At 37.6% G+C, this 25,801-nt stretch overlaps 2 protein-coding genes across 2 annotated transcripts; one reads left to right on the plus strand and one right to left on the minus strand.

Moving 5' to 3' along the window:
• Positions 1–597: 597 nt before the first annotated feature.
• Positions 598–19,133, minus strand: LOC113070570 (CDP-diacylglycerol--glycerol-3-phosphate 3-phosphatidyltransferase, mitochondrial-like). The gene is made up of 11 exons (XM_026243969.1): positions 18,997–19,133; positions 16,700–16,901; positions 16,006–16,083; positions 15,373–15,469; positions 13,109–13,298; positions 12,673–12,851; positions 9,551–9,966; positions 7,806–7,881; positions 4,912–5,060; positions 4,384–4,548; positions 598–1,461 (listed from the first exon to the last, which is right to left on the minus strand). The coding sequence occupies exons 1-10, from the start codon at positions 19,110–19,112 to the stop codon at positions 4,429–4,431; spliced, it is 1,623 nt and encodes a 540-aa protein (XP_026099754.1). The 5' UTR covers positions 19,113–19,133; the 3' UTR covers positions 598–1,461; positions 4,384–4,428.
• A 1,469-nt stretch (positions 19,134–20,602) lies between these two features.
• LOC113070571 (suppressor of cytokine signaling 3-like) lies at positions 20,603–24,362 on the plus strand. The gene is made up of 2 exons (XM_026243970.1): positions 20,603–20,806; positions 22,245–24,362. The coding sequence occupies exon 2, from the start codon at positions 22,419–22,421 to the stop codon at positions 23,076–23,078; it is 660 nt and encodes a 219-aa protein (XP_026099755.1). The 5' UTR covers positions 20,603–20,806; positions 22,245–22,418; the 3' UTR covers positions 23,079–24,362.
• Positions 24,363–25,801: the final 1,439 nt, after the last annotated feature.

Genomic DNA, 25,801 nt, shown 5'->3' on the forward strand with positions numbered 1-25,801 from the left:
TCCAATACCTTTTAAATAATGCTTCTTAATGAACTTGGAAAGAGTATATCAAAATTTACTGAAAACAACCAAAAAAAAAAAAAAGTGCACGTGAACAATTTTTTTTTAACAATTACAAATTTTTTTTTTTAAACACTTATAATATATAACGTTATATAATAAAAAAAGAACAGGAAATAAAATACTGCAGCAACAACAGTTAAATTTTTTTAGACCTGCTCAGATTTCGTTATAGCGTTGGCCCGATCAGAATTAAGAGCAAAGGTTCTGTTTAAATGCCGACGGCAGCTGCGTTTGAATTACAATCGTTTTTTTTTCCATTTGTAGTGATGTTTACACTCGCGTGATGCCTTTTGAAAACTTTAGAGTCAGCTTCAGGGCGCGATTTGCGCTGAACGCGGAGACTTCCGCCACTTAATATTTTCGTGTGGAAACACGAAAATCTACCTGTGTTCCTCACACAAAATGTTGCATTCGGTCATTCGTTGCACACGTGCACCATACCGAAACGGTCCGGTACGAATTCGTATTTGGACCGTTACACACCTAAAATTCACACATCTGTATTTCACATCAAATAACTCACTCAACTATGACTGTTAAAGCGGTCTTTTTATTTTTAAAAGCCACTGACACTTTTTTGGCAATTTTGTAAGTTCTTGTGCGTTAAATGACATGGCTTTAAGGCCTCGTCTGATTTAGATCTCTGTCTGAAAGAGTTGGAAACGGGACAATTTAAGTCTCTTCTCGTCCAAACACTGTAGTTCATGACATTTAAATCCAATTAAATACAAATCAAGAGAGGAAAAAAAAATCATCTGGTCTCAATATATTAATGAACTTTATAAATAAACGAACACTCTTGCTCCATGCACACTGGCACCAAAATCAAAACATTCTTAGGAAAAGGGTAGTACTGCGGTTTTTCTTACAAAACCAACAGTTTGCAAAGCTGAAATTGATGTTCAACTAATACTGCATTACTCACTCACACTCAAATACAGCGGTGCTCGAATCCATCCCAGCTGTACTGTGTAAAGGTTTGCATCAGGATTTGAACAAGTATAAATGGAAAGGGTTTTTGTTGAACAGCATCTTATTAAAGAGACAAAACACAATAGAAATGTTAACAGAAAAAAAGTTAAATTAACTAAAATATATACATATAAATGCACTGCATATCAAACTGATGGCCAAACCTTCATATCTGCCAAAGATCTTACAAATACATGTCTATCACACTGGCAGAAAATCCTGTAAACTGGTTTCAGGTGTATGCTCTCCTAGCGGTGAGGTTGTAAGCAGCAGAATGAATGTTATAGGACATAACAGCACAGAGTGGTTTCTAACATCGTCACTGGAGCTTGCTGGGACTGTCATCTTTATTATTGCCATCTTCATCCAGGAAACCATCCATTTTTGCAAATGACTCATGTACATCACACACGCAGAGTCCCACATCTGCAGGAAAAAAAAAATAACAGGCAATCTTAATGTGATCTGGTTTTAATCTAATACTATGTATTATTTCTTATAAACCACACAGAACTCATTGAGCAAAATACACTACTGATCAACAGTTTAGGTCATAAGATTGTTTAAAAAGTTTTTGAAAGTCACTTATGGTCCATTTATATGACAGAAAATACAGTAACAACCGTAACATTGAAAAATTTTATGGTTGAAAAAAAAAAGATCAAATTTATTCCTCTGATAGCAATTCAGACATTATTCTAATAGTCATTCTAATAAACTGATTTATAGGTTTCTTATTATTATTGGCATTGAAAGCAGTTGTGCTGCTTAATATATATGGAAACCATGAAATTGTTTTTTGAAGAACAGAAATTTCAAAATAACAGAAATTATTTGAAATATAAAACTTTAGTAACATTATAAATGCCTTGACTGTCACTTCTGACCAAATGAATGTGCCTTTGCTGAATAATAGTATTTATATTTTAAAAAAAGGACATCCCAAAAATGTATACATGTAAGTTCATATTTTCAGAAAATTTTCATAAGTTACTCAGTTTAAGATATCATTCATGCCAGTAGCACAGGTACAATGCAAGTTACTCAGCGAAGTTTTAATACACCTTGAAAAACAGCACTATTAAAAAAAAAAAATGTATAATAAAAAAATCTGGTTTTATCGTAATGCATTTTAAAAATCACTAGAGGGCAGAGTAAGCACTAAGTAAAGGAAATTATTGTCAACAAACTTTCCTTGACTACAGACAACCCTGCTTGTAGCACTACAAGCAATAATTCGCTATTTTATGGCATTATTACATGAAGTCCTTAATATTTTGATAAATTTACAAATACAATACACTCTTTTAAGTATAGACACCTCCACTGTTCAGCACTGCTTTTGAGATAAAATCCCCAGAGTTCTGTAGAATGGATTTTAACATGACCAGGAATACTACAGTGGTCCCTCAAGTCACACTTTAATGTGTCTACACCAACGGACAATAAAGTTTTGTCGCCTGCTGCATTAAATGCTCGAGCAAAATCAGATTCTGATTGGCGGTCAAAAAATAAAAAGTTCTGAAAGTAATTCAAAACTACTTTTTTCCCCATTATCATTATAGTTGTGGTGTGGACATCCCTATTCTCATATAAATATAAACATTTTATAGCCATCATTACAGTTACTGTCTTTGGTTTAACGATCTTAAGACCAGTCAGATAGAAGTCACTTAAAAAATGGCTGAGAAAAGCAAGCTAGTCCTGAGAAAAACTCTTACACTGTTTTTAAACAAGCCACTTGGGTTTGATATTTTGTTGTCTAATTGAACAACGCTTTAAAAAAAAAAAAAAACATTTTCAAGTGTCTTGGCATCCACTGTACATTATATATGAATTGCTGAAATCATCAAAATACTTTGTGAATGGCAGCTACTTCAACTCCACTACACTTTCGGCTGATTTTGTGTTAGGAAAAGAGGCAGAGACCTTTCTGCTTAGTTCGATTTTTTATATTTACGTACAAACCACCTCATTTTGTTAATTCCAATAGCTTAAACGAAAACCGAAATCCTGACATTTAGCAAGTGAGATGTTGGTAATCAGATGGAGGCAAGAGAGGAATGGTCCAGCAGACAGAAAGAGCAGCTTTAACAGACTCGTGGAGGTCACTGCCAGTGCAGCTGAAGTCTGCGGAGCAGTCTGTGTCTGACAACACTGGAACGGTCAGATTCATGCTGTGGTCTGACCATGCCAGCTCTAGCTGGGCTGTGTGACGGGGATTTGGGTTGAAGGAACCACTGGAGTGACACTGTGAATTCTTCAGAACCCACTGTCTGGCAAGCTGGGGTTTTGTACATCCATCTTCAGGGAAAGTCTGACTTTACTGAGGGCAAGAGAGCCAAGTCATTCGATTGGAAGTGGAAGAAAATGCTGAACGCTGTTTTTGTTTGCTTTAGGCTAGGAGCCTCAGAGCATTTAATGCCAATGGCTCATTTATGCTTCAACATAATAAAATGCACAGAATACCCGATGCAACCAAACCATCCATGCTGGAAAATCCAGTTTAAGATGGCAGCGTGCAACTAGTTCCAGGAGGTTAAAATCAACATGGATTGCCATTTGTAACCCATTTCATTTCAGTTATATAACAAAATTGACAATATAATTATATGATTTTATCCACTGAGAAGTGATAGGATTAAAAGGCTTTATTTGTTAACTTAACTACATAAACACTGTCATCAATCATTAGTTAACATGAGCGAACAATGAACAATACTTCGTGTTAACTTAATCTTCTGTCATTTTCACCCATAGGTCCATTTATATTTTGAAGAAATGTTACAGGAGGAAATGTTTTTTTTAACATGTGCACGGACAACTTGTTCAAAATAAGATCTATGAAATGCATTTAGGAGATAAAGAAGTTAAAATGTTCATTTCATGTCAACTTTAACAAATGCGTCTATTGTAAGAGTTACCACTACAACAGCCCTCTCAGCCTAAGTGACGTCCCTGGAAAAGGAAGAGGAAGTGCAAGTCATAACACTTGATGAAAGATTAGGATGAAAATGTTTTCTTTGGAATAAGAGCCCACAATGAATCATTCTCAATAAGACTAGGAACAAGTATTACGACTGTAAATAAGGTTCATGTTGACTTTTAGGTGGTCAAGATGGTTTTTGGAACAAGGTCGCTGATCGACCAGCTAATAACCAGCCTGGTTCAGATAATAACCAGCTTGGCCTGGCTAATAACTGGCTCCTAGATTCCAAAACGCTGCTAGGATCTTAAGATGGATTTTCCAGGAGGAATTGCTCATGTCTGAAACTACCACGAACACTGTAATGTGCCTGATCTTCTGTATGCCTGACAAGTGCTTCAAAAGGTACGTCAGCAACCAACCTGTCATAGACAGTGAGATATGCGTCACCTCAGGCCTGTTGAACTTTAGAAGAAGTTCTTGATGAGTGGAGTAACCAGTTGCACCCACAGCTTTACGTGGCGGTCTGGCTGATTAAACGTGGAGTCTGACACCTGTGTGGAGCTCTGGTACAACATCTCCTGCTCCTGGACAAGACAGAAAACAAGATTTCACTTCAAATCTCGCCATCTCAACTGTTACGCTCTTCTCATAACGATTACTAAAGAACTGATTTTAACTGATCTTTTATTACCCGATAATAAGTGAAGATTATGGATTATCTTATATTTCACAGAATAGAAAAACTGATGACACTCAAAATTAATTAATTAGGCTTTAATCACTTGTTACAATGTGTTGAGAGTAGCTCTGTTTCCTGAACAAGCCCTTACAAAATGACCAGCCATTAATATCATAGTTCTAACAGCTATTAAAACACAAAACAACTCAAGATTTATGGGTTACATGATGAGCTACTTTAGGAAGCATTTGTGAAGAGGAAGTCCAACCTGTTGCAGTTGCATCTGGAGTTCCTCGTTCTCTGTTACTATAGCAATCTGAGCCTCCAGATCTCTGTGCACGGAGCGATAGCCGAAATTTGGGGAGCCAATGAGAGTGAGGCAGGGGAGGTCTCTTCCTTCCACATAGTACCACAGGCCTGTGAAAAAGTGGAAAAAATGACCTGAAATCTCATTCTTCAGACCAGGAACGATGACAAGTGCTCTATACAATGCTTCACATTACTGGAAAGTTGTTTACTTTGACTCTAAAAATAATCTGGAAGGCTTCACATTCACAAATACGCAGATGCCTCAAAGCGGCTGATAGTGCCATTATCTGTTTCCTGGTCACACGACTTTAGGTACAACAGAAAACATATTTCCTTTTCACAATCAACAATGCACGACTACACACTAGAGGAAGAAAATAAAAACAAAGTGTCAATCAAATTATGTACACAAACCAAACATATGTTCTATTAATAGGTAGCAGGAATTACTTGTCACTTCAAAACCTTGCCAAACATAACCACCCTGACCCGAGGTATTCTTCTTGACGAAAGCTGAATATCAGGTAAGACAACTGCCAGGAATACCCTCAAATTAATCCCAAGCACTTCCTTATGCACACAAATCTAGCAATTAGCCCTTATACCCTATTATAAATGCCTTTATGCTTAATTAGATTCAACTTAATTCTATTTCAAAACAACACAAGCAAACAATTAAATAAACAGTTTTTTCATTGTCACATTGTGACATTGGGCAATTCTATTATAGAACACTTTGTTAATCATACATTAGCATTCAATGGTTTAGGGTGAATATGTTTTTTAATACTTTAATCAGGGCTAGATGACATGGCAAAAAAACTAATACAAATCACCTCAGTATATTTATTTATTGGTTTAATTGCGATATACGGTATCTCAGTATTTTCTAGACTTTATATTTGGATTTAATAATTATTATTTTAAAGTAGAAGTTAAGTTGTCTAAAAATGAAAAATAAAATAATATAAAAAAACATTTTAAAATTCTACATATGGGACATTTATTGTCAGCCCACAAAATGTATTTTTTTGGAAGAATTATTAAAGAAATACAAAATAGGACAAATTTTTATTTTCAATTGTAATATTTAATAATATATAATAAGACAAAGTTATTTTAAATTATAATATTTAATAATATATAATTATTATAAAATAGAATATTTAATATATAATTATAAAATAAGATATTTAATAAAATTACAGTTTTTAATTCAAATTAAATGCAGCCTTGGTGAGCAGCCAGTAAAAGACATTTTAAAATAATTATTTTGAAAGGGAGTGCAATCGGTCCGATCTAGTTTTGTTTTGCAAAAATGTACTTGGAATGGAGATTCTTCAGCCTCCTGACCTTTGACATTTGTGGAAGCATTGTTTTTTTTTATCAATATTATCTGTTAGCATTTCCATTGCTCTTTCACTTTAAGGATGCTAAAATGGATTTTTACTTAAGCAATAGCATCAAGCATAATTTTTACTCTAGCAATAGCAAGCTAGCTTTGAAAGCATACGATCCCACCCTCCCTGCAAATCACTCTCCAAAGTCATGTCTCCTCCAAATGACTTGAACGTGCACACAGGCAGACCAGAGGCTAACCAGCAACACGACGAGAGTCGGCATTGGTGGAGGGTCGACTGCAACACTGTCAGATTACCTCATGTCTCAATCAACATTGAGAAAACATTACAATACAATGCACATAATATTACAATAATAACATCTTCCATTCTCGCTCAGTCTGTAGTGGCATAATGGAATGCGCTGATGATGCATTATGTCGGAGCAAACAGGGGCATGGAGTTACATACATACGTTTCAAATACATACGTTGACAGGCAGGTATGATAGCCCTTGAACCACCGGATATGACTAGATGAAAATTTTAGGCTCCTACACTTTTAGAAATACATATAAAAACAGTTAGACCACTTGACTTCGTGATAGCCATCGGGATACAAAGAGACTTTCAAACAGCATAACATATATATACACACACACACAAAGTACATACTGTATACATATGAAGTTGAGACATTTGGACATTCAGCTCAACGGACTCCACTGGAAGTAAACAACCTACTTGCTGCCAATTTTGAATGGCTGCCAATGGAAAAAACACACTTTCTGTTGAGAGAAAGTTATAGTTACAGCATGACACTTAGTGAAAAAGGCTTAATCGAGTCCACCTCACTGTCTCTTTCCTAAGGTGGTGCGTGGACCTTGTGTAGGTTGAAGGCCAGCATCAGAACGGCAGCTAATGTTCATTGATTCTCGTTCTAGCTCCGCTGCGGGGACCTCTGCACCCTGTCTGTTCCCACATCAGCTCCACTGTTTACAAGAAATGACGGCATGACAAGGCTTTATCTAATAAGCCAGATTTCTCAACAGGAGCCTGAAATTGAATTCCACTGACGAGGCTTAGGTTTGTCAAGCTTCTATTTTTCTCCAGACGTCACTATTTTATTCTGTCCCTTCAGGTCGGGGGCTTTTAAAGTGTATGGGGATACTCAGTTAATGCCATATGGACAACCAAATCAAATTTATTATGAATTCATGCATTTTTAAACCAAACTAAACATTCAACAACAGCCAGAAAACGTGGCCAAAGCATACCCGTGGTTTACAGAGAAAACATCACATGTGTCTGGCAGCCTCTGTGTCCTGAAGCGGTCCAGGAAGAGCTCTGAGGCTATTCAATCAGAGGTGCTGGGAAACCTGCTCCACGCATTCAATTATGAGCTTTCCTGTTACACCCAATTTTTGGGAACTGGGCTGATCCACTTCAGGGCTTAAAAAAAAACAACAACAACAACAACAACAACAACAACAGTGCAGATGAAAAACACTTACCTTTAGCATGAAATGTCCAGTTGGGGCGATGGTATTCATGCAAGTGGACACGACTCTGCTGACCCAGCTGACACACCTGAAATGGACAGGATGATGAGCGTTTAAGAAAAACTAACAATACAACGATGAACATTTAAAAAACCATTAAGGTTAAAAGACAGCACAAAAGCAACACTCAAACCCATTGCATTTGTACATGCAGCACCATCTGCAGAACAAGCAACAAAAAGACAAGACTAAAATATAGTTCAAATTAAAATTCTCTATGGATTCTTCAACAAAAAAAGGAGAAAAAATATGGCCCTCCAAAAGTTCTCAGACTTGGGGATTGAGATGTCAAGTGTTAAAATCCTCCTCTCAGAGCTTTTCTCTTAAAAGGACATTTTCTTCCATGTTTTTTACTTTAATTTCACAACATGGCAACCATTCACACATGCTCTCTCTTAAATTATGGAAAAGTTCTGATGAGCTGGAAACATCAACAAACATGTAAGTTGGAGTTTAGCCATTTCCAATGAGATGTTCTGCTCAAATGAAAGAGTAACACAGCCAATCTGTTTTTCTTTAGATGCTCATTTGCGCGGTTTACTGAGACTGAATTTTTCATCAAACCTTGACAAACTCTATTAAATCCAAACATGGATTGTTTTTTTTGTGATTAAGAAAGCTGAATAAATGCACTTACACAACCTCTGTGCCACATTAAAAATAATTTTTGTTGTTGCTGTTTTAATAAAAATAAGTTACCGTATTTTTCGGACTATAAGTCGCACCTAAGTATAAGTCGCATCAGTCCAAAAATACGTCATGAGGAGGAAAAAAAACATTAGTCGCACTGGACTATAAGTCGGAACTATTTAGAACCAAGAGAAAACATTACCGTCTCCAGCCGCGAGAGGGCGCTCTATGTTTTCAGTGGTAGACTACAGGAGCACTGAGCAGCATAGAGCGCCCTCTGGCGGCTGTAGACGGTAATGTTTTCTCTTGGTTCATGTCAAATTAATTTTGATAAATAAGTCGCTCCTGACTGCAAGTCGCAGGACCAGCCAAACTATGAAAAAAATTTGACTTATAGTCCGGAAAATACGGTAATATAATTTGTAGTTAATATTGAGAATGGCACCATTTTCTGTTTTTTTTTTTTCTTTTACAGTACGCGGCATGACTAAATGTGATGAAAAAATTAAACTAAATCTAGACTAAGACTTCAAGTCAAACAAACCTTCACAAACTAAAAACAGGGCAGACTATTTCACTATATTATTGTTTTTAATGTATTTTTGATCAAATAAATGCAGCTTTCAAAAACATTATAAACTTTTAAAGTCTACTGCGGATCACAATAAATGCAGTTATCTGAATTTAATAATCCAGAATTAAATACTTTTTTGGACACAAATTAATGGGAAATTTGGCATGGGTACCAAAACAACTTAATAAAAACAAAATATGTAAAACGGCAATACATAAATATTTTTGGAAGCCAATATACGATATGCAACAGGAAGTTCACAAATCAGAGGAATTATAGGCTAATGCACCAAATTGTAATGGTGCCTGGCAACCGTAAAAAAAAACCTAGTTACATCTTGTCCACACTAGATGTGGGCGGCATGACTTGACAAAACTAAATAGCTCCTTTTATAAATAACAAAGCTATACACTGAAGTGTTCGTCTGTCAGTACAGGTATTTTACACATCATGCTGCCCAGCCCTGTGCAAAACTGAAAAAAACAATGCACACCTTATTGTAAAACTGTCGGGCGAGGTGAACGTAGGCCTCAGGAATTGCTCCTGCTACACCTTTGGCTCCAAAAAAGCCATTAACCTCTGGGGAAGCCATGAGGATACGGTAGTCTGCTGCTGCACCCAGCACCAGCTGCATGTAGGTGCGTGTCAGGTTGAAGTAACCCGATGTCAGGTAGACGACTGAGTCTCCACCTGCCTCTATGAGCAGTCGTTGGGTTACTTGTTCATCCAGGTGAATGCCCAGAGGCTTCATTTGGACGAGTGGAAAGATCCAAGTGTCATTTGGCTCCATTCTGTCTGAGTCTAGGACGTCCGAGCATTCAGCCTCCTGCATGCTCTGCTGGACACGGGCCGTGTTCACCACCTCCATGATCCGGCTCTGTGCCGATGCAGAAAACTCTGCTCTGTTACCTGTTAGACCACAAGACAGACCACATCTGAGAACACTCAAATACTGGATACATCTGGGCTGAGTTTCAATTCACAGTCAAGCTGCCATCATAAGCAGCATTTTAAGCACAGCTGTTCCAAAAGACAAGATAATCCCATAATGCACAGTAGTGAGAAAAAAAAGTAAATGTACAAAATGGCATGTTAAATGATGAATATAACCATATTTCCTTCACTGCTGACAAATACTGCTAAATAGATTGATAAAGTTACATTTTACTATTTTATCTGACATTTGTGTGTATTATAGTAAATTTTTGCTACTTAAAAAGTTTATGTATTTGGAAAAAAGTCTCCAATTTTCACCAAGACTGCATTTATTTGCTCCAAAATTCAGTAAAAACAGTAATAGTGTGAAACATTAGTATAATTAAAAAAAATGATTCAAAAGATTAAAAAATGTAGTTCATCCCTGTGGTGGCAGAGCTGAATGTTCAGCATCATCACTCCAGTCCTCAGTATAACTTTTTATCATTATCATTAACAATTATCAATGATAACTGTGAGACATTTTTTCAGGATTTTTTGGTTTAATGAGCAAAATGTTCAAAAGAACAGCCTTTATTTGAAATATACATTTTTTACTGTCACTTATTACTTTTTGAAATTTTTCCTTAAAAAAACTGACCCCAAAACTTTTGAACAGCAGTGTAAATACTACTGTATTAGCTTATAAAAAAAACTTAAAATAAGTAACTTAAGAAGTTCTAGTTCAGTTAGCATAGCAGCATAACTCGTTAGGTTTTGAAAAGGTGCTTTGAAACGTGTCAGTCAAGTTGAAATACCTGACAGTAATGATAAACAGAATGATTCGAAGAAACTGATCTTAACAGGGTGCTTACGTTCACACTTATTTGAACGGGTATGCAAGCGAAACGACCATTCCGTTCTATCAATCCATTCTATCAGGTATTTGCTCATGTGAGATCCTGCAAATGCATGATCAAAACCTCAGAGACACGGGTCAATAACTGCTGACCGTCTGGAAAGGCGCTCTGTCAAACCCTGGCGCCTCTGCTAGACATAATGTGCCACGGTGAGTCATAGCAACAGAGATAATCTGTAAATAATGAATTAGCTTCAGGGCAGAACACTGCATGTTGGTAATGTATGGCAGAAGTCTGCTGCTCCATGGTGTCTGTGCTTATTTGGTTAAGACGGAAAATGTGCAGCAAGGCCGCAGAGAATATTCTGTTTGTTAAATGCAGAGAACAAGAAAAAGTGAAAGCCTCCCCAAATATGTGTGGCCGGCAGAGAACAAATAAACGGCCCTTTGAAGCAGGATAGGGGCTTTCCCCACAGACGCAAAGCCAGCCACCCCAAGCCTCAGAGGTCCAAACACATCCAGTTAACAGGGCCACGAAGTTCACTGGCTCTTACCGACAGACAGTGGGATTCAATTACTGGAGATACAGGGGCAGGTCCGAACTGCCGACTCAGCGGATAAAGCTGCTCAATGGACCAGCGCTCTAGTAACTCTTACTGGAAGGTGATGCTTTTGCTTTGCACATATACTGTCGCTGATGAGTTGCATAAAGAAACCTCACCCTGATTCAAATGCATGTGCTTTTCATTCTGATATTTTCCTCCTTTTACCGTCATGCATCACTATTCTCGCTGTTGGCTATCAATCCATCATTTCCCGTTGACCTCATTGTCTTGACGGAATGTATAGAGGTCCAAATAGCTCCTTCCCGAACCCATCATCCTCCTGCATCTCTCCTTTCCTACCCTCCCAGCACAGATCACTTACCACCAGCAAGGTGACATCATTGCACTATTTCTGGGATCTGTGACAAACTGTGGCCCCGCTCCACCACCACGATTATGTCATTGAACGATGCTGGGTTACGGATATGGACCAAAGCTGAATGAGCATCATCACTCATTCACTCGTTTCGTGTTCATCGCTGAGCCTGGGGAACGTAAGACACACCGAGTTACGGCTGAAGCTCAGCCTCACAGAGACCTGAGGCTAGCGAGCAGGCTCAGAGCTTCCTGTTACTCAATCTGTTATCACGATGCTGGTATTACAAGGAAATGAGTGACTTACCATCATTACCTCGGATTCATGTATGTAAGAGTGGGCGGAAACCACAAGTGTCACTCGTTTCTCTTATCGGGACTACTTTCGTTGCCAAAAAAATGCTGAAGTTGTTTGATCACTTGCACTTAGACCGTTTAGCTGCACCTAAACAAGGATGCTCTTAATAAATAATAGATATTCAATCCATCCAAATCCAGTCAGCAAGGCCACAACCTTTTGTTGTTGTTGTTGTAATACGTACATACAGAATATTCATAGTGACAAGATGACTAAAAATTTATATCTTCAATACATTTTAGTTTCCTGTTTGTCTATATATGTATATATATATAGATTTTATGTATTTTTTTTATATTATATATATATATATATATATATATAATCTCAAGTTATGGTAGCTTTCTCAGATTATGGTAGTTAGCTGCATCCTCTGCAGTTTTGTGAATGTGTTTGGGTATTTACCTTACATAATAAGTTTTTTTTAGATGTTGAAATAATGTAGCCAGCATTTAAAAAATGGAACGTTATGAGGAAATCCCCCCTCATTGTCTGATCTGACATGATAGATTTAAGGAAGTAGCTTCTGTTTAAACAGGCCCCTCTCTTGTAAAACCACTTGCCTTTGTAGGGATGCACCTTTCCCTCCTTCATATTCACACTGTCGTCAGGTTGGAGCTGCAGTGACACGTCGCCCACGGCTCCCACGAGTTCAGCAAAGAAATCAGCCACTTCCTCGCAGTCCTCCAGAAGTACATAACGATCCTGGCGATTGGTGAAGTAGGAGTCGCTCAGATTGGCCCTGTGTGAGATGAGATCATATCACACTTGAGTGGGCGAACAAATATTCACCTCCTCTGCTGATCAGAGGCTGCTTGCATGAGCTCCATATGCTCTAAAAACAAACCTAGAACCATGAAAAGCAATAGCTGTGGGAATATTTTGTCTTATAGAAATGTTGGTATTCACATCGAAAGCATATTTTAGTTACCCAGCCATAACATATGTGTATGAACATGTCATATCCACTTTTGCTGTGACATATGCAGGTGTACGCACCCACTAATAATGAGACTGTTGTCGAAAAGGTATGCCTTGATGTGCTGCACTCCGATGGTTTCATTGAAGCGTTCGGGAACCAGAAGACGCAGCAGCCCCCGCAGGTCAGGTGTGTGGTACAGGGACACTCTCATTTGCTCAGGAAAACGCTGGAGCAGCGGCAGTAACATTGTGCGCGAATTGTGCTTACCTTCAAATGAAAAATAACAGACGAGGAAATGAGAAGCATGCAATGAATCAGTGCATACATTGAAGTAAGCGTTAGATACACCAATGGGACATTCACACCAAGTTATTATGTAGTATAAAGTCTCTTTAATTTTGCGTTTTCCGTATTGAAGGAAAGCTGTAAAACAATTGTAAAACAAATTAAATTTATAGCCAGTTCCAAGTCCTTCTCTTGTAAATAACACGTTCTGTCATGAAACCCTAGATGGCACATGTTTATGGGTCGTTTACACAAACTGATGACATTCACAGCATTAAATTACTTGGCACACGCTGATTCGTTCATCTTCCGAGAGTTGTCATGATAAAACAATAGCAAGATATAGCTTTGATACCAAAGTAAGCAGACATAAAAAAATACTCTTCACCTTTTTAATATATATATATATATATATGTATGTGTGTGTGTGTGTGTGTGTGTGTGTGTGTGTGTGTGAGTTTTTAAAGAAATTAATACATTTATTCAGAAAGGGTGCATGAACATGATGAAAAAAGATGGTAAAGATATTATAAATATTTCAAATGATTGTCAAAAGAATCCTCAAAATAAACACTGAATCCTAAAACAATCATGGATTCCTCAATAATATTAAGCAGAACAACTGTTTTTAACATTGATGGTAATAATAAGAAATGCTTCATGAGCAGCAAATAGACATATCAGGATGATTTCTGAAGGATCACGTGACACTGAAGAGTAAGCTGTTGAACATTTAGCTCTGCCGTCACAAGAATAAATTTTTTTTTTTAATTATAATAAAAATATATATTTTAAATGATAATAGTATTTCACAATATTATTGTTTACATTGCATTTTTACAGCATAAAAGGCTAAAAGAATAATAATAATAATAAAAATGATAATAAAAACATACTGACCTCAAATATGTGTTTATGTTATGACCATTTTTTTTTTTCAAAGAATATACAACTATTGTAATGGATGTCAATGGAGAAAGATGCTTTGAGAATGGGACACTGCTAACTAAACAAACCTTGACCCCTCGGTGCACTCATGCCGTAGGCATCACATCACGTCACTGCTCATTTGCATAGAAAACGATATTGTACGGATTGCCAACAGTTGTTCACACTAGAAATTGCCAACACATAAAAAATAAAATAAAATAAAACCTTCTCTCTTTGTGAACACCCTCTCATAATCTGAGCAGAATCATAAGCAGAATCTGAACCACTAAAATTAAGCTCTATGCTGCAATATGATGCTTCAGTTACCATGAAATATTAGATTATGAATTCTTACGACATCATTTAGTGAGTTGTACAGCATATTAAAAGCAGTCAATCAAATGACTAACAGTTCCTGTAAAGTAGTTTGCAAGATAAAAGATAAGGGGGGGGCGGATGGTTTGAGGAGTTCTGAACTCAAGCCTACACTTACTAAAACTGGATATCATCCAAAATTACACCCAGGCAGTTATATCAGAATAGACATGGCGTACGCCATGAAACTACGTTAGTCAGTGTTGACAAAGGGAAATGATCACTGGCAGGGGCTTTCCTGTAGGCATTATTTCCTTCTGATGGTTTCTCAGAAAAGTGATCGATCAGATCAGAATGCGCAGAATGTATTTCATAAAGACGCAAAAGAACAATACAGAGGGAGGTTAATGAATAAGTGAGAATGCAAGGCTTTGTTCACACAGTACACAATCTGATCTGGTTTTGAAATCTGATCTTTGGGACTGATTTCAAATCATGAAATCAGATCCACATGTTTGGTGTAGTCAATATCTGATACATATAGTAACGACTTTATAACTCATGGGATGTATCACTATTTCACACAATCATGCATTCGGTTTGCCTGTAATCGCTCACCCTTTCCCCATTCATTCACTTGTGACCATAAATGAGTGATTGAGTGAAAACCACTAAACGATGCGATTATGATTATATTATTATATGATTATGATAATTGGATCACAATCCTATGTTTTCCCATTCAGACTACAACAGCTCCAAGGATTTGGGTTGGATACGTTTGAAATGAGTAAAAGACAGAGAAACAGACCTCTTGAGCCTCTGGTATAATCCAGCAAAACAGACACTTTGAGATCAGGTACATGATCTTCCTGTGAGCGCTCTAAAGCCTCTTCCATGCAATCAACCTTCAGAAGAAATCAGAAAGTCACTGAAAGCAGCTTCTTATTATCCACATTAGACTGACAAGTTTCCATCCTTAAACTAGGGTTAACATGGGTTCGTACTATTTTTAATTTTTATTCTACTTCTGCTGCAGGAACCTTATGGCTTGTCTGGCTGGTTTTGCATGTTGATGTGAACAAGGAAATGCAGTTTAGTGCACACAGAGATGGTGATTACATTCAACTTTTAGATTGAGATTTAGCAAAAACCACCAGATCAAATTCTGTTGATAAAATTTAATTCTGCTGAGTTCATTTTTCAGAATACGTTTGTGGATTTGACTTCGGTTGTGGCATGATTTACTGTTTATTCCTGATAGTATTAATCTTACAGCAGTAAAAATAGAAAATGACCTATGCTAAACTTCCCTGAGCAACTTCCTCTTATGTAAAATTCTTAATCAGGCCACAGTTAACTGCACAAAAACAGCCTTTTCCTTCTTAGGATAAGTTTTATTTACTGGTCAGTGACCGGAAATGTGTGCAGAAAGGTTACATACGAGGTCTTGCTCTAGTGGTCCTGTGCCCAAATACAGCGAGGCCATTACCACACGACTCTTGGCTGTCTTGATACGAGCCTGGGCAAACAGAAAGAACAACAAACTGAATGAGAAACAATGAGTAAAGCTTTTTTAACAAGATAAATTATGGCAAAACAAAGTGATAAAAAGAGATTTAAGACCAAAAAAAAAAAGACAAGTCTTCTGAATCTTTTTTTTTTTATCTTACACTTTATAAATTTTTTGAGTAATATCTAAATTCAAAGCTATTTTTAAAGCTAGTTTATAAAAAAAATATATATATAAAAATATTTATTTTTTTACAATATTACAAATTAAACCTATTAAGTATCTACTTGGATAAAAATTCTAGAAAAAAAAAAAACTCATAAAAATAATACCATAAATTATGATGTTTATAATAGTAGTTTGGTTTTATTAAATAAAAAAAATCACCTTCTCGGAAATATCACCCAACATAATATATTTTACAATGACATGATATAAATTTGACTATAAATAGAAAGGTACTAAATGGAGTGAGATAATATCTGTTGGTAATAAGATTTCAGAGATTTCATTTTTACAACCTTATAGTCATATTTACTGGCAATACAGCTCTCTGAAGTTGCAATAACTTGGCTTACACCCAGTAAATACACACAAGCGCGCACACACACACACTCAAGCATACCTTCATAGTCTGATAAAACTCATCAGGTGAGTGGAGGATGCGTATGCGGCCCCCAGGGACCCTGAAAGCAGGTACATAATTAGCAATCCACTGGAACCGAGAATGGAGGCCCTCGGCACCAGTGAAGCCTGGAGGTCTGGAGGAGGCCAGGGGGGCTGAGTCCGCCTCTGCCAGGAGAGGGGCCAAGAGCAGCACAGTGGACCTGCAGGATGACAGGAAGTAAGAGAGAAGTGAGGGGCGGAGAAAACCTTTAATCAGAATCCGAGCCTGGCAAACCTCTTCCACTGCACACAATGCACTGCAGTGCTTCCGTTTACAGTATTAGTAAATACTGTCAAATCTGGTGGCTGAACAGATGCTGAACTGATGCTTGGTTTTTATTTCCTGTTGGCTTTCAAACAATATAATACACAATGTACACTATTGTGTATTGTTGTCATTTAGATTTTTAATACCTCTGAAAGAAGTCTCTAGTGCTCACGGAAGCTGCATTTATTTGATCAAAAATACTGTAAAATCAGTAATATTGTGAAATAGTTACAATTTAAAATGACTGTCATATTTGAATACATTTCAAAAAGTAATTTATTCAACATGTATTCATTTATATTTTCAATTTATTGAAAAGGACAGTTTATCATGTTCTGAATGTACTACTTTGTTTAAAAAAATCATTAAATAACTATTTTCAGCTATATTTACTAATTAAAAACTAAATACTTAATTTTTTGTACTTTTTGCTTTGTTTTTTGGAAAATCATCAACACAATCATTTTTACATCTTGGTTTGTCGCCTCTTTCAGAACAGCGCATGAAACTGTAATAATAACTAAAAGTAATACTATTCAACTTTTTAATAGCACATAAAATTATTCCTAAAACAAATGCTGGAGAGATGATTGACTGTGCAACACAGATCCTGTACATTTGATAGTTGTTTTGATTCAGAAAAACAATAATTCAACCAACAACTCTCTTTTTCTCAAAAGTTGATTCCCAACTACTCAGAACAGGGTCCTAAGTCCAGCTCCAAATGCAACATGGTTCAGAAGACAAAGGCAGTTATATGGTCTGCATGACACAGCATGAAGTCTCAAACTTCAGCCCTTCACGCAGATCGACTGCCAAACACCAAGGTCACACCGAGTTCTCTACAACCCAGACGGTGCTTTTCCTCACAGAACCCGGAGTCTCACCGCACACTCCAGCAGATCTCACATAACTCCTGAGAAAACAAAATGAAAAGAGGCGCCTCAGACAGCGCCATGACCTTGCTTAAAACAATCTGAAGGTCAATCAGGGGTGAGTTTACGAATCTATACAAGTTAGCTATCTGCGTCTCTCTGATGCATCAACTCTGCCTTAAAAACTAGATCCACATTTGAAAGCCTATTACAGATGTTGCATCTGCCTAAAAAAACAAGTGAAGAAAATTTAGGAACAGGCCTTTACTTATATCCCACTGAAAACTGATTTGATTAAAGCCACTTTTTCAGAAGAATGCAAGCAGTGAATGTCTGCTTTGTAAACCAGTGCTTTTCAGTCTTCTTGAATGAACCTTATTTATTGCAGTGCACATCTGATTACAGGAGTTTCACAAGAATATACTAAAAGGCCAACTTGGGTTTCATTTTCCATATATCGGTAAGTAAATAAATAAATAAAAGCAGCATCTGCTGGTTAACATGAACAAATGTCCATGAATTTGGTGTACAGCTGAGCTATCAGATCAGACATGCCTGAATCAGATAACATCGTTTTAATAAAAGCAAGTGAGTCTGCTGACAGACCATATCTGATCTTCTGCCTGCAGTCTCGCTTATTTAGCTGAAGTTATTTAGTTGATTTATTATCCCAATAACCATTTTAGCAGCTCATTAAAGCGTTAGATAACTCAAAACAAAGGTTATGCCTTCATCATTATTATCATTTAATCATTCTCATCCTGTTCCAAAACATGTATTACTTAAATTGTTTATGTTGACCACAAACGAATATGTTAATGAGTCACCTTTCGTAGAATTTAGAGTGAACTTTATATTTTAGAAAAAGAGTCCATAATGTTTACATAATGTAAATAAGCTCATGAACATTAGTAGAGAAAAAGCAGCAGCCATCTTTAGTGGTCTAATGTTTACGGCTCATATTCTCAAGCTCACTTTAACAACTGTAACTTCACACATGAATCTATGAACTCTCCTTTACACAACCACAAGCTAACATTAGCCAAACACGCTTGAGTTTAATATTATTCTATCGACTGTCATTGTGTAATGCAAACGACTGCTATCATTTACCCTCTCCTCCGCTCATGTGTCCTGAAAAAGCGATCTGTCACCCTCGTAAAAACCCAAGAGAAAGCAGGAGTATACGCAGAGAACACAATTCTTTTCCAAGTCATGGGCGCCGCCATGTTTTCACTGCACTTTGAGTGTGAAAGCTTTATTTAAACACACACGCTGCTGGCGGCGTGTGACGCTTGCAATGGCGTAAACATCTCTACTGAGAGAGGGCCTGCAGTATGGGATTCTAATCCCATACTGCAGCGCTGACCAGGTATTATTGTGCCTTTGCTGGTTTCTCATCTTTCTATACGTTTTTATCGATGCTTAACAATGCCATAAATTATTTATCGTGCACTGCACCTTCCCTATTTACATTTGAACTGACATCTCCAATTTGAAGATATTTATAAAGGCCTTACACAAGATATCATAACACAATACAATTTCTGCTAGAGTACATACATGAATGCCCCCCCCCCCCCCACACACACACACAGACACACATTCAGTGTTTCCTAAAATTTGCATTGAAACATTCTTTTTTTAATTTATTAAATTATCTGCATATAGTCTTATTTCAACAGTGTATGCGGTTATAATGTGGAACTAAATGCATAAGAGGAGAGAAAATATACTGAAATATATCACATGTGAGTAATTTTAGCATACATTTGAAGCTATTTCTTTTCAAACCTCCAGTTAAAATTCTGATCTTCATCCTTATTTGAAACATAATAAATTAAACTATTAAATCATATTTCAATAAATTCTAAGCATTTATGGTTAGATGCTATAGCTATAGATTCATTTAGATTAGATTAGATTAGATTAGAAATGGCTCTCTACTTGTACTCTGCACAGTGACTGTGGGATTTTAATCATTAGACGACATATACAATAAATTATGGATTCACGTGCTCCATAAATATTCAAAGCTTCTGATCAGTGAATCTATTATTGCAAGAATATCCCCGATGTTTTATTGGGGTCTTTTGGAAGGTGGTCTACTGCTGTCATCCTATAGATGGCGTATGAAACAAACCCAGCCTCTTGAGTGTGTTTGAGTCGAGTCAGCCTTGTGCATACTGCTATACTATACTATACTATACTGATCTATACTATACTATACTATACTGATCTATACTATACTATACTATACTATACTACTACATAGAAAAATGTATACTTAACTTTATAGTATAGACTTGCATTCTATTTCGATTAACCTTATAACATAAGTCCCAGTTTTTCGTGAAATCATATTTTCGTGAATTTATTTGTTTTTATTTTTGTAAAACGTTCAATTATGCATCTGGCCGTAAACGACGTTATAAAACGCAATAAATGAATAAGTAAAATACAACAATAAAACATAATAATATGCAACATGTGTGTGGTCAGATATCATCAGTCATAACACACCGACCGCTTTTATATCCGCAAGGGCAATGCAACGTTTCACCTTGTGTGAACAGGGAAGGGAGGGGGGAGACATCCCGTAAAAAAGGGTCACGCTGATTATTTATTGGCAATCCGCCACGTGCGTGTGTGTGAGTGTGTGTGGTTGCTTTACTGGAACACAAGGGGTGGAGCTTTTTAGAAATATCAGTCAGTACTTCAGCTCGATGGCACGAACCTCCACTACCTCTAATAGACTTTCACACAGCTGATCTCTGATCAACTGTTAACAAAACTGACATGAAACTGATCTTCATCCTTTTAAAAGAAGAAGGTCTATTTTGCATAAGCGCTTATATGGGAGTCACAAAAGGAGCTATGTTTTAAGAAAACTCCCAAGATTGAGTCGGATAACGATTTGAAGGTAAAACGACGCTTTGCGCTTTGTTCTAATGCAATGGAGTTATTACGAATCTATTGTAAATGCATGCATATATTATTATATCGGACTGTTATGCATGCCTCGGTATGTGCTGTGCTACATGGTATCCATATTTTAATAAACTATCGTTGAGCTTTGTAACTCGAGCTTACGCATAGCTTAAATAAGTCTGCTTTAGTGATGTATGTGACTAAACGACCTCAGTGTAACCCGAATAACAAGAATTTCTATTCCAGTTAGGATAAGAGAGTGAAGGGGCATTTACAGAGTAATACGAGACAGAGACCGTGTGTCATGAATGAGAAATTAGGTTATTCACAACGAACCGGAGGACCTCATTCATAACCTGTTTTCTAATAGCCCGAAAGAGCGATCGAAGTCAATATCGGGTTTACACGGTCGAGCATTTCCTAAAAATAAAGCTTCGATTAGCAACTAGTTAATTTATCCACTGCACGCCGTTTTAACACTTGCGCTTCTGGCATCTATCTCTATTGCTCATCTAATAGTGACTTGTAAAACTAATATTTATTATTGGATTACTTGCTTAACTAGTACCACTAGTTCTAGTAGAAGTAGAATATGGAACAGTAACAAAGAGTAAGATACATACTAGTGGGAATTTATGAAATTAAGATATTTAAACCACAGATCCCTTTAGAATTCACTAACTTGTAGTAATTGTCATAATGTCTAGTTACAATAGTATTAGTAAAACTGGAACAGTTCCAGCAACGATGGCATACACACTAGTGAATGGCGAGTAGTTTATCAAAACTACAGATTCCCATGTAAATCATTAACAAAAAATAGTATCTTGTTATCAGGAGTATTGGGAGGTTGACTAGCAGCAAAAGTATGAGTAAAACTGGAAAAGGTGCCTTCAACATTGGTGTACATACTAGTCAAATATGAATAGCTGATTTAAACCACAGATGCATTATTCAGTAACAAAAAAATATCAATTTGTTACCAGATTGGGATTGGTATTGGGATAGTGACAAGTAGAAAAGTAGGACGTAATGATTGAATATATATTAGTCGCTATTGGAATAAGTACTAGCATCTAATGGTTAAGTTATACATAAGGTTCATAAAGCACAACGACTAGATAAATCACTACTACTGAATTACTTAAAAAATAAGTACTAGTTAAAAACAAGACACTAATTAAAGAAGTTAAAGCAGCCATAGTTTATCTCCAAATGGGACGATTACATCACTGAAATGCATACATGTGAGCGGGAGGGTTGGGCTTCAATGCTGAGAAACACATGTGAGAAACAACTAATCGAGTTATTAGAACTATGAATGGCCCTTATAAAAGTGATGTCATAGCAGATGTAAGTCTGCTGGCACTGGCTTCTGTTGTTCTCACTGTTTGATTGATGCTGACATTTTCCATTTGGTTTTCATTCAGCTGCCTTCTATACCCACCGAGGCGTCATTTCATCTGGATGTGGAAGAGGTGCCAGAGCTCTGGACGTTGTGTTGGTGCTCTCCAGTGCATCAGCACCCTGGCTGGGACGGCCCTTCGGCCCTGGACCCCCAGCACCAGTGGTTGCCGGGTGGTACAGGGGGTGGGCAGAGCGCCATGGTAACACACAGTAGGTTTGACAGCGCGATGAGCAGTAGCCCCTTTGAAGGCGGCACGCGCCTGCCCCCCCACCGGTACAAGACCTTCAGTTCTCGGGCGCAGTATCAGATGGTGATTTCAGCTGTGCGCAAACTTCAAGAAAGCGGCTTCTACTGGAACACCGTGAGCGGGAAAGAGGCCAGCGCACTGCTGAGCACCGAACCCCCAGGCACCTTCTTGGTGCGTGACAGCTCGGACCACCACCACTTCTTCACACTCAGCGTGAAAACGACCACAGGCACCAAAAACCTGCGCATCCAATGTGACTCCGTCTCCTTCTTCCTGCAGACCGACCCTCAGAGCGAGCAGGCGGTGCCGCGCTTCGATTGCGTCCTCAAACTCATTCATCATTACATGCCATCGTCTGGGACGGGGACCTCTTCAAAAGTCCGAGAGGATGGAGAAAGTGGAAGCAGCACCGACGGAAGTGCTTACTACATCTTCTCTGGTGGCGAGAAGATCCCTTTGGAGCTACTGCGGCCGCTGGCCTCTAGCATGTCCAGTCTGCAGCACCTATGCCGAAAGACTTTAAACAGTCATATAGATGTGTCCACCAAACGGGACCAACTGCCTCATACACTCCAAGAGTTCCTCCAGGAGTATGACGCTCCTATCTAGCTATTCTTGAGGGGTTTCAGATGAGAAGAGCCACATGGGTAGAAGAATAAGGCGCTTGACTGGAGTTTATCGCTCCTCACGTTGGCATCCGTCTGTATTGCAGGCCAGCTGTGCCTTCGACTTCTGGATTGTTGACTTTTGAAGGACAGCACGAGATACGTACTCCAACTCAAGTGCATCTGACATCTCAGCAGCTGTTGACACGAATGGACTTCCGCGTTCCAGCGGCCAGTCGGACTGCTGAAGATAAACACAAGAGATAGTTGATCAGTACAGGAGTTAAGTGTGCTGCTATGGCTACGGTCCAGCCATTCATCATTGATCGGGAGACACTCTCTCAAGTCTGTTTTCTCCAGCTCAACATTTTTTGACTTTCTCTTGGAAGGAAGGAGCGAGAGCTGGGTGTTTGCAATGACATACACATTTCCACTGCTTCTTGCCAAGTGTAATTGCCTCATAAGTGGGCGTGGGGGCGCAAACGGGGTGGCTACTTACCGTTCACGACCGACACTGTCTGCTATGGTGATTGTGTCTGGGGTCAAGAAAAAAGGACTAGAGTGAACGTATTGATCAGACGAGAGGCCTGTTACTTCAGGCCTTTGACCTCCCTTAGCCCTCTCTGGAGAAGACGGCCCCTTAGTGGACTGTTGTTACTTTGTTCATGACAGGAGCCAAAGCAAACAGTGGTTTCATTTGTGCTAGGAAAAGGCAGGTTGGACATTGTTGACGATATGAGTGTATATATATGAATTGTGATTCATATACTGTGAAGCAAGTACAAGCACAGTATGAAAAATCTTTAGTAACTGATTTACTGTGGTCTTAGACATGAAGGACCATGCTTCTCTGATCACACGGAGAAGCATTTGTACTTTGTGTGCTTCAAAATTCTCATTCAATAACAACGACACACAGTGTTTGTTTCACTAGCAGGACTTGACGTCTGCTGTTCACTGAATGTATTATGAGTCTATGGAAGGGCTTGTGGTTCCACTTGTAGATTGTCTCTCTCTCTCTCTCTCTCTCTCTAATTTTTTTTGTATTCATATTTTGTAAAATCAAGGTGTTTACATGTGTGGCCACCAACAGGACAGCATGTTTTTTTACTCTGTCTTTTATAAAGATGTCTCATCTTAAGGTCTGGTCTGATGACCGCAGTGCAAGCTTGAAGATCAGAAAACTAAGGCATTAACATAGAAAATGCAGCAAGAATCTTTGCACATATTTATATTTATAAGATATTTCCATAATTTATATTAAAGAGCACTATTTTTACAAAATGGACCCAGCTATGTGCCGCGCATTTTTCTGTGTATAAAACAACGGTTATTCTGTCTGGCCTCGGGGTGCATGTAATTTCAATATGCATGATTTTTAATGTGGCGTTTGCTGCAGAAAAATATTTTCCTCCAGTCATGCACACACACACACACACACACACACACACACACAAATATACCACAACTGCTCTTGTTTTCAGAAAAACAGGTCTGAGGCTTACCTTGAGGTGTGTGTACAGGATGTCACTCAGTGCTTTCTCTTTTGTTCAAAGTTAAAACATCTGCCTCTCTCTTTTTCTCCGGAGTGTTTTTAATGGTCTCTATGGATTAATCCTGGTCACTCTTCATTCCTCATAGTAAAAAATAAGGGCGTAAAATGGACACAGCACTGCTTTTCATCACTCATATTTAAATTTTTTTAATCTCTTCTAGTACCAGTCATTTGAATTAATATTGCAACTCTATTTAACGTTACAATACAATATATAAATATATATATATATATATACATAGATTTTTTTTTTTTTTTTACAGATTGAGCATTGCTTGTACGCATCCAGTTATTTAAATGATTAACCGCTCTCTTAATTAATTTTCTCTCTGTTGAACTAAGGGCTTTTATCAGATCTTCATCCTCATATTAGAGGGTAATTAACACATAGTAAAAGTTGTAACTCACAAACCATTAAATGCCAAAGTAAAAAAAAAAAAAAAAAAAAAAAATCAATAGGCCTTGATAAACTTCCTGAGCAAACCCAATAGAGCTTGACACGATAAGATTTCTGACTTACAGTGCAGACTTTTAATCATAGAAGTAGGAAAGTGCATGTGCAATTGAGAGATAACCTAGTTTTTATTTCATAATCAAAGTCTTTTTTAAATCAGTAGTGCTTATATGAAACGGTGTGGTCATATCACTGGATTTCTAATATTTTGATGAGCTATTAAAATAAAAGCTAATTCAGGTAAACGCATCCAGACTACATAAACTGGTATTAAAGCAGATCCTGGTAAGTTTTCACTGATCAGTATCTTCAGCTTCCTCAATTTTTGATTTGCATAGTTACACATGAAAATTCAAATAACATCAGTTCCTATAGCAGAACGGAAAATAAAGACATATTTATAAGCATCCTCAGATGACTTATCAAAAAGAAACATTATACATCACCATCATGTCATTCAGAAACCTGTGACTTTCTTCTGCAAAAGACAAAACAACATTGGACCCCATTGAATTTATTTGTAGGCTATGGGCACGCAGAGCACTGAAGCATTTTTCACAATGAAATATGTGCACATTTATCTACACCAGTTCTTGCTTCAGCATTATGGGTAAATTCCATTCACATTCATACCAGACAGCCAAGCATAAGCAATGAGGTGTGTGTGTTTTCGCAGAAGGGCCAGAGTAAGGTATACCCACGACTCGAGATTTACTCC

Source organism: Carassius auratus, unplaced genomic scaffold (genome assembly GCF_003368295.1).
Source record: "Carassius auratus strain Wakin unplaced genomic scaffold, ASM336829v1 scaf_tig00004576, whole genome shotgun sequence".
Classification (NCBI taxonomy): Eukaryota; Metazoa; Chordata; class Actinopteri; order Cypriniformes; family Cyprinidae; genus Carassius; species Carassius auratus.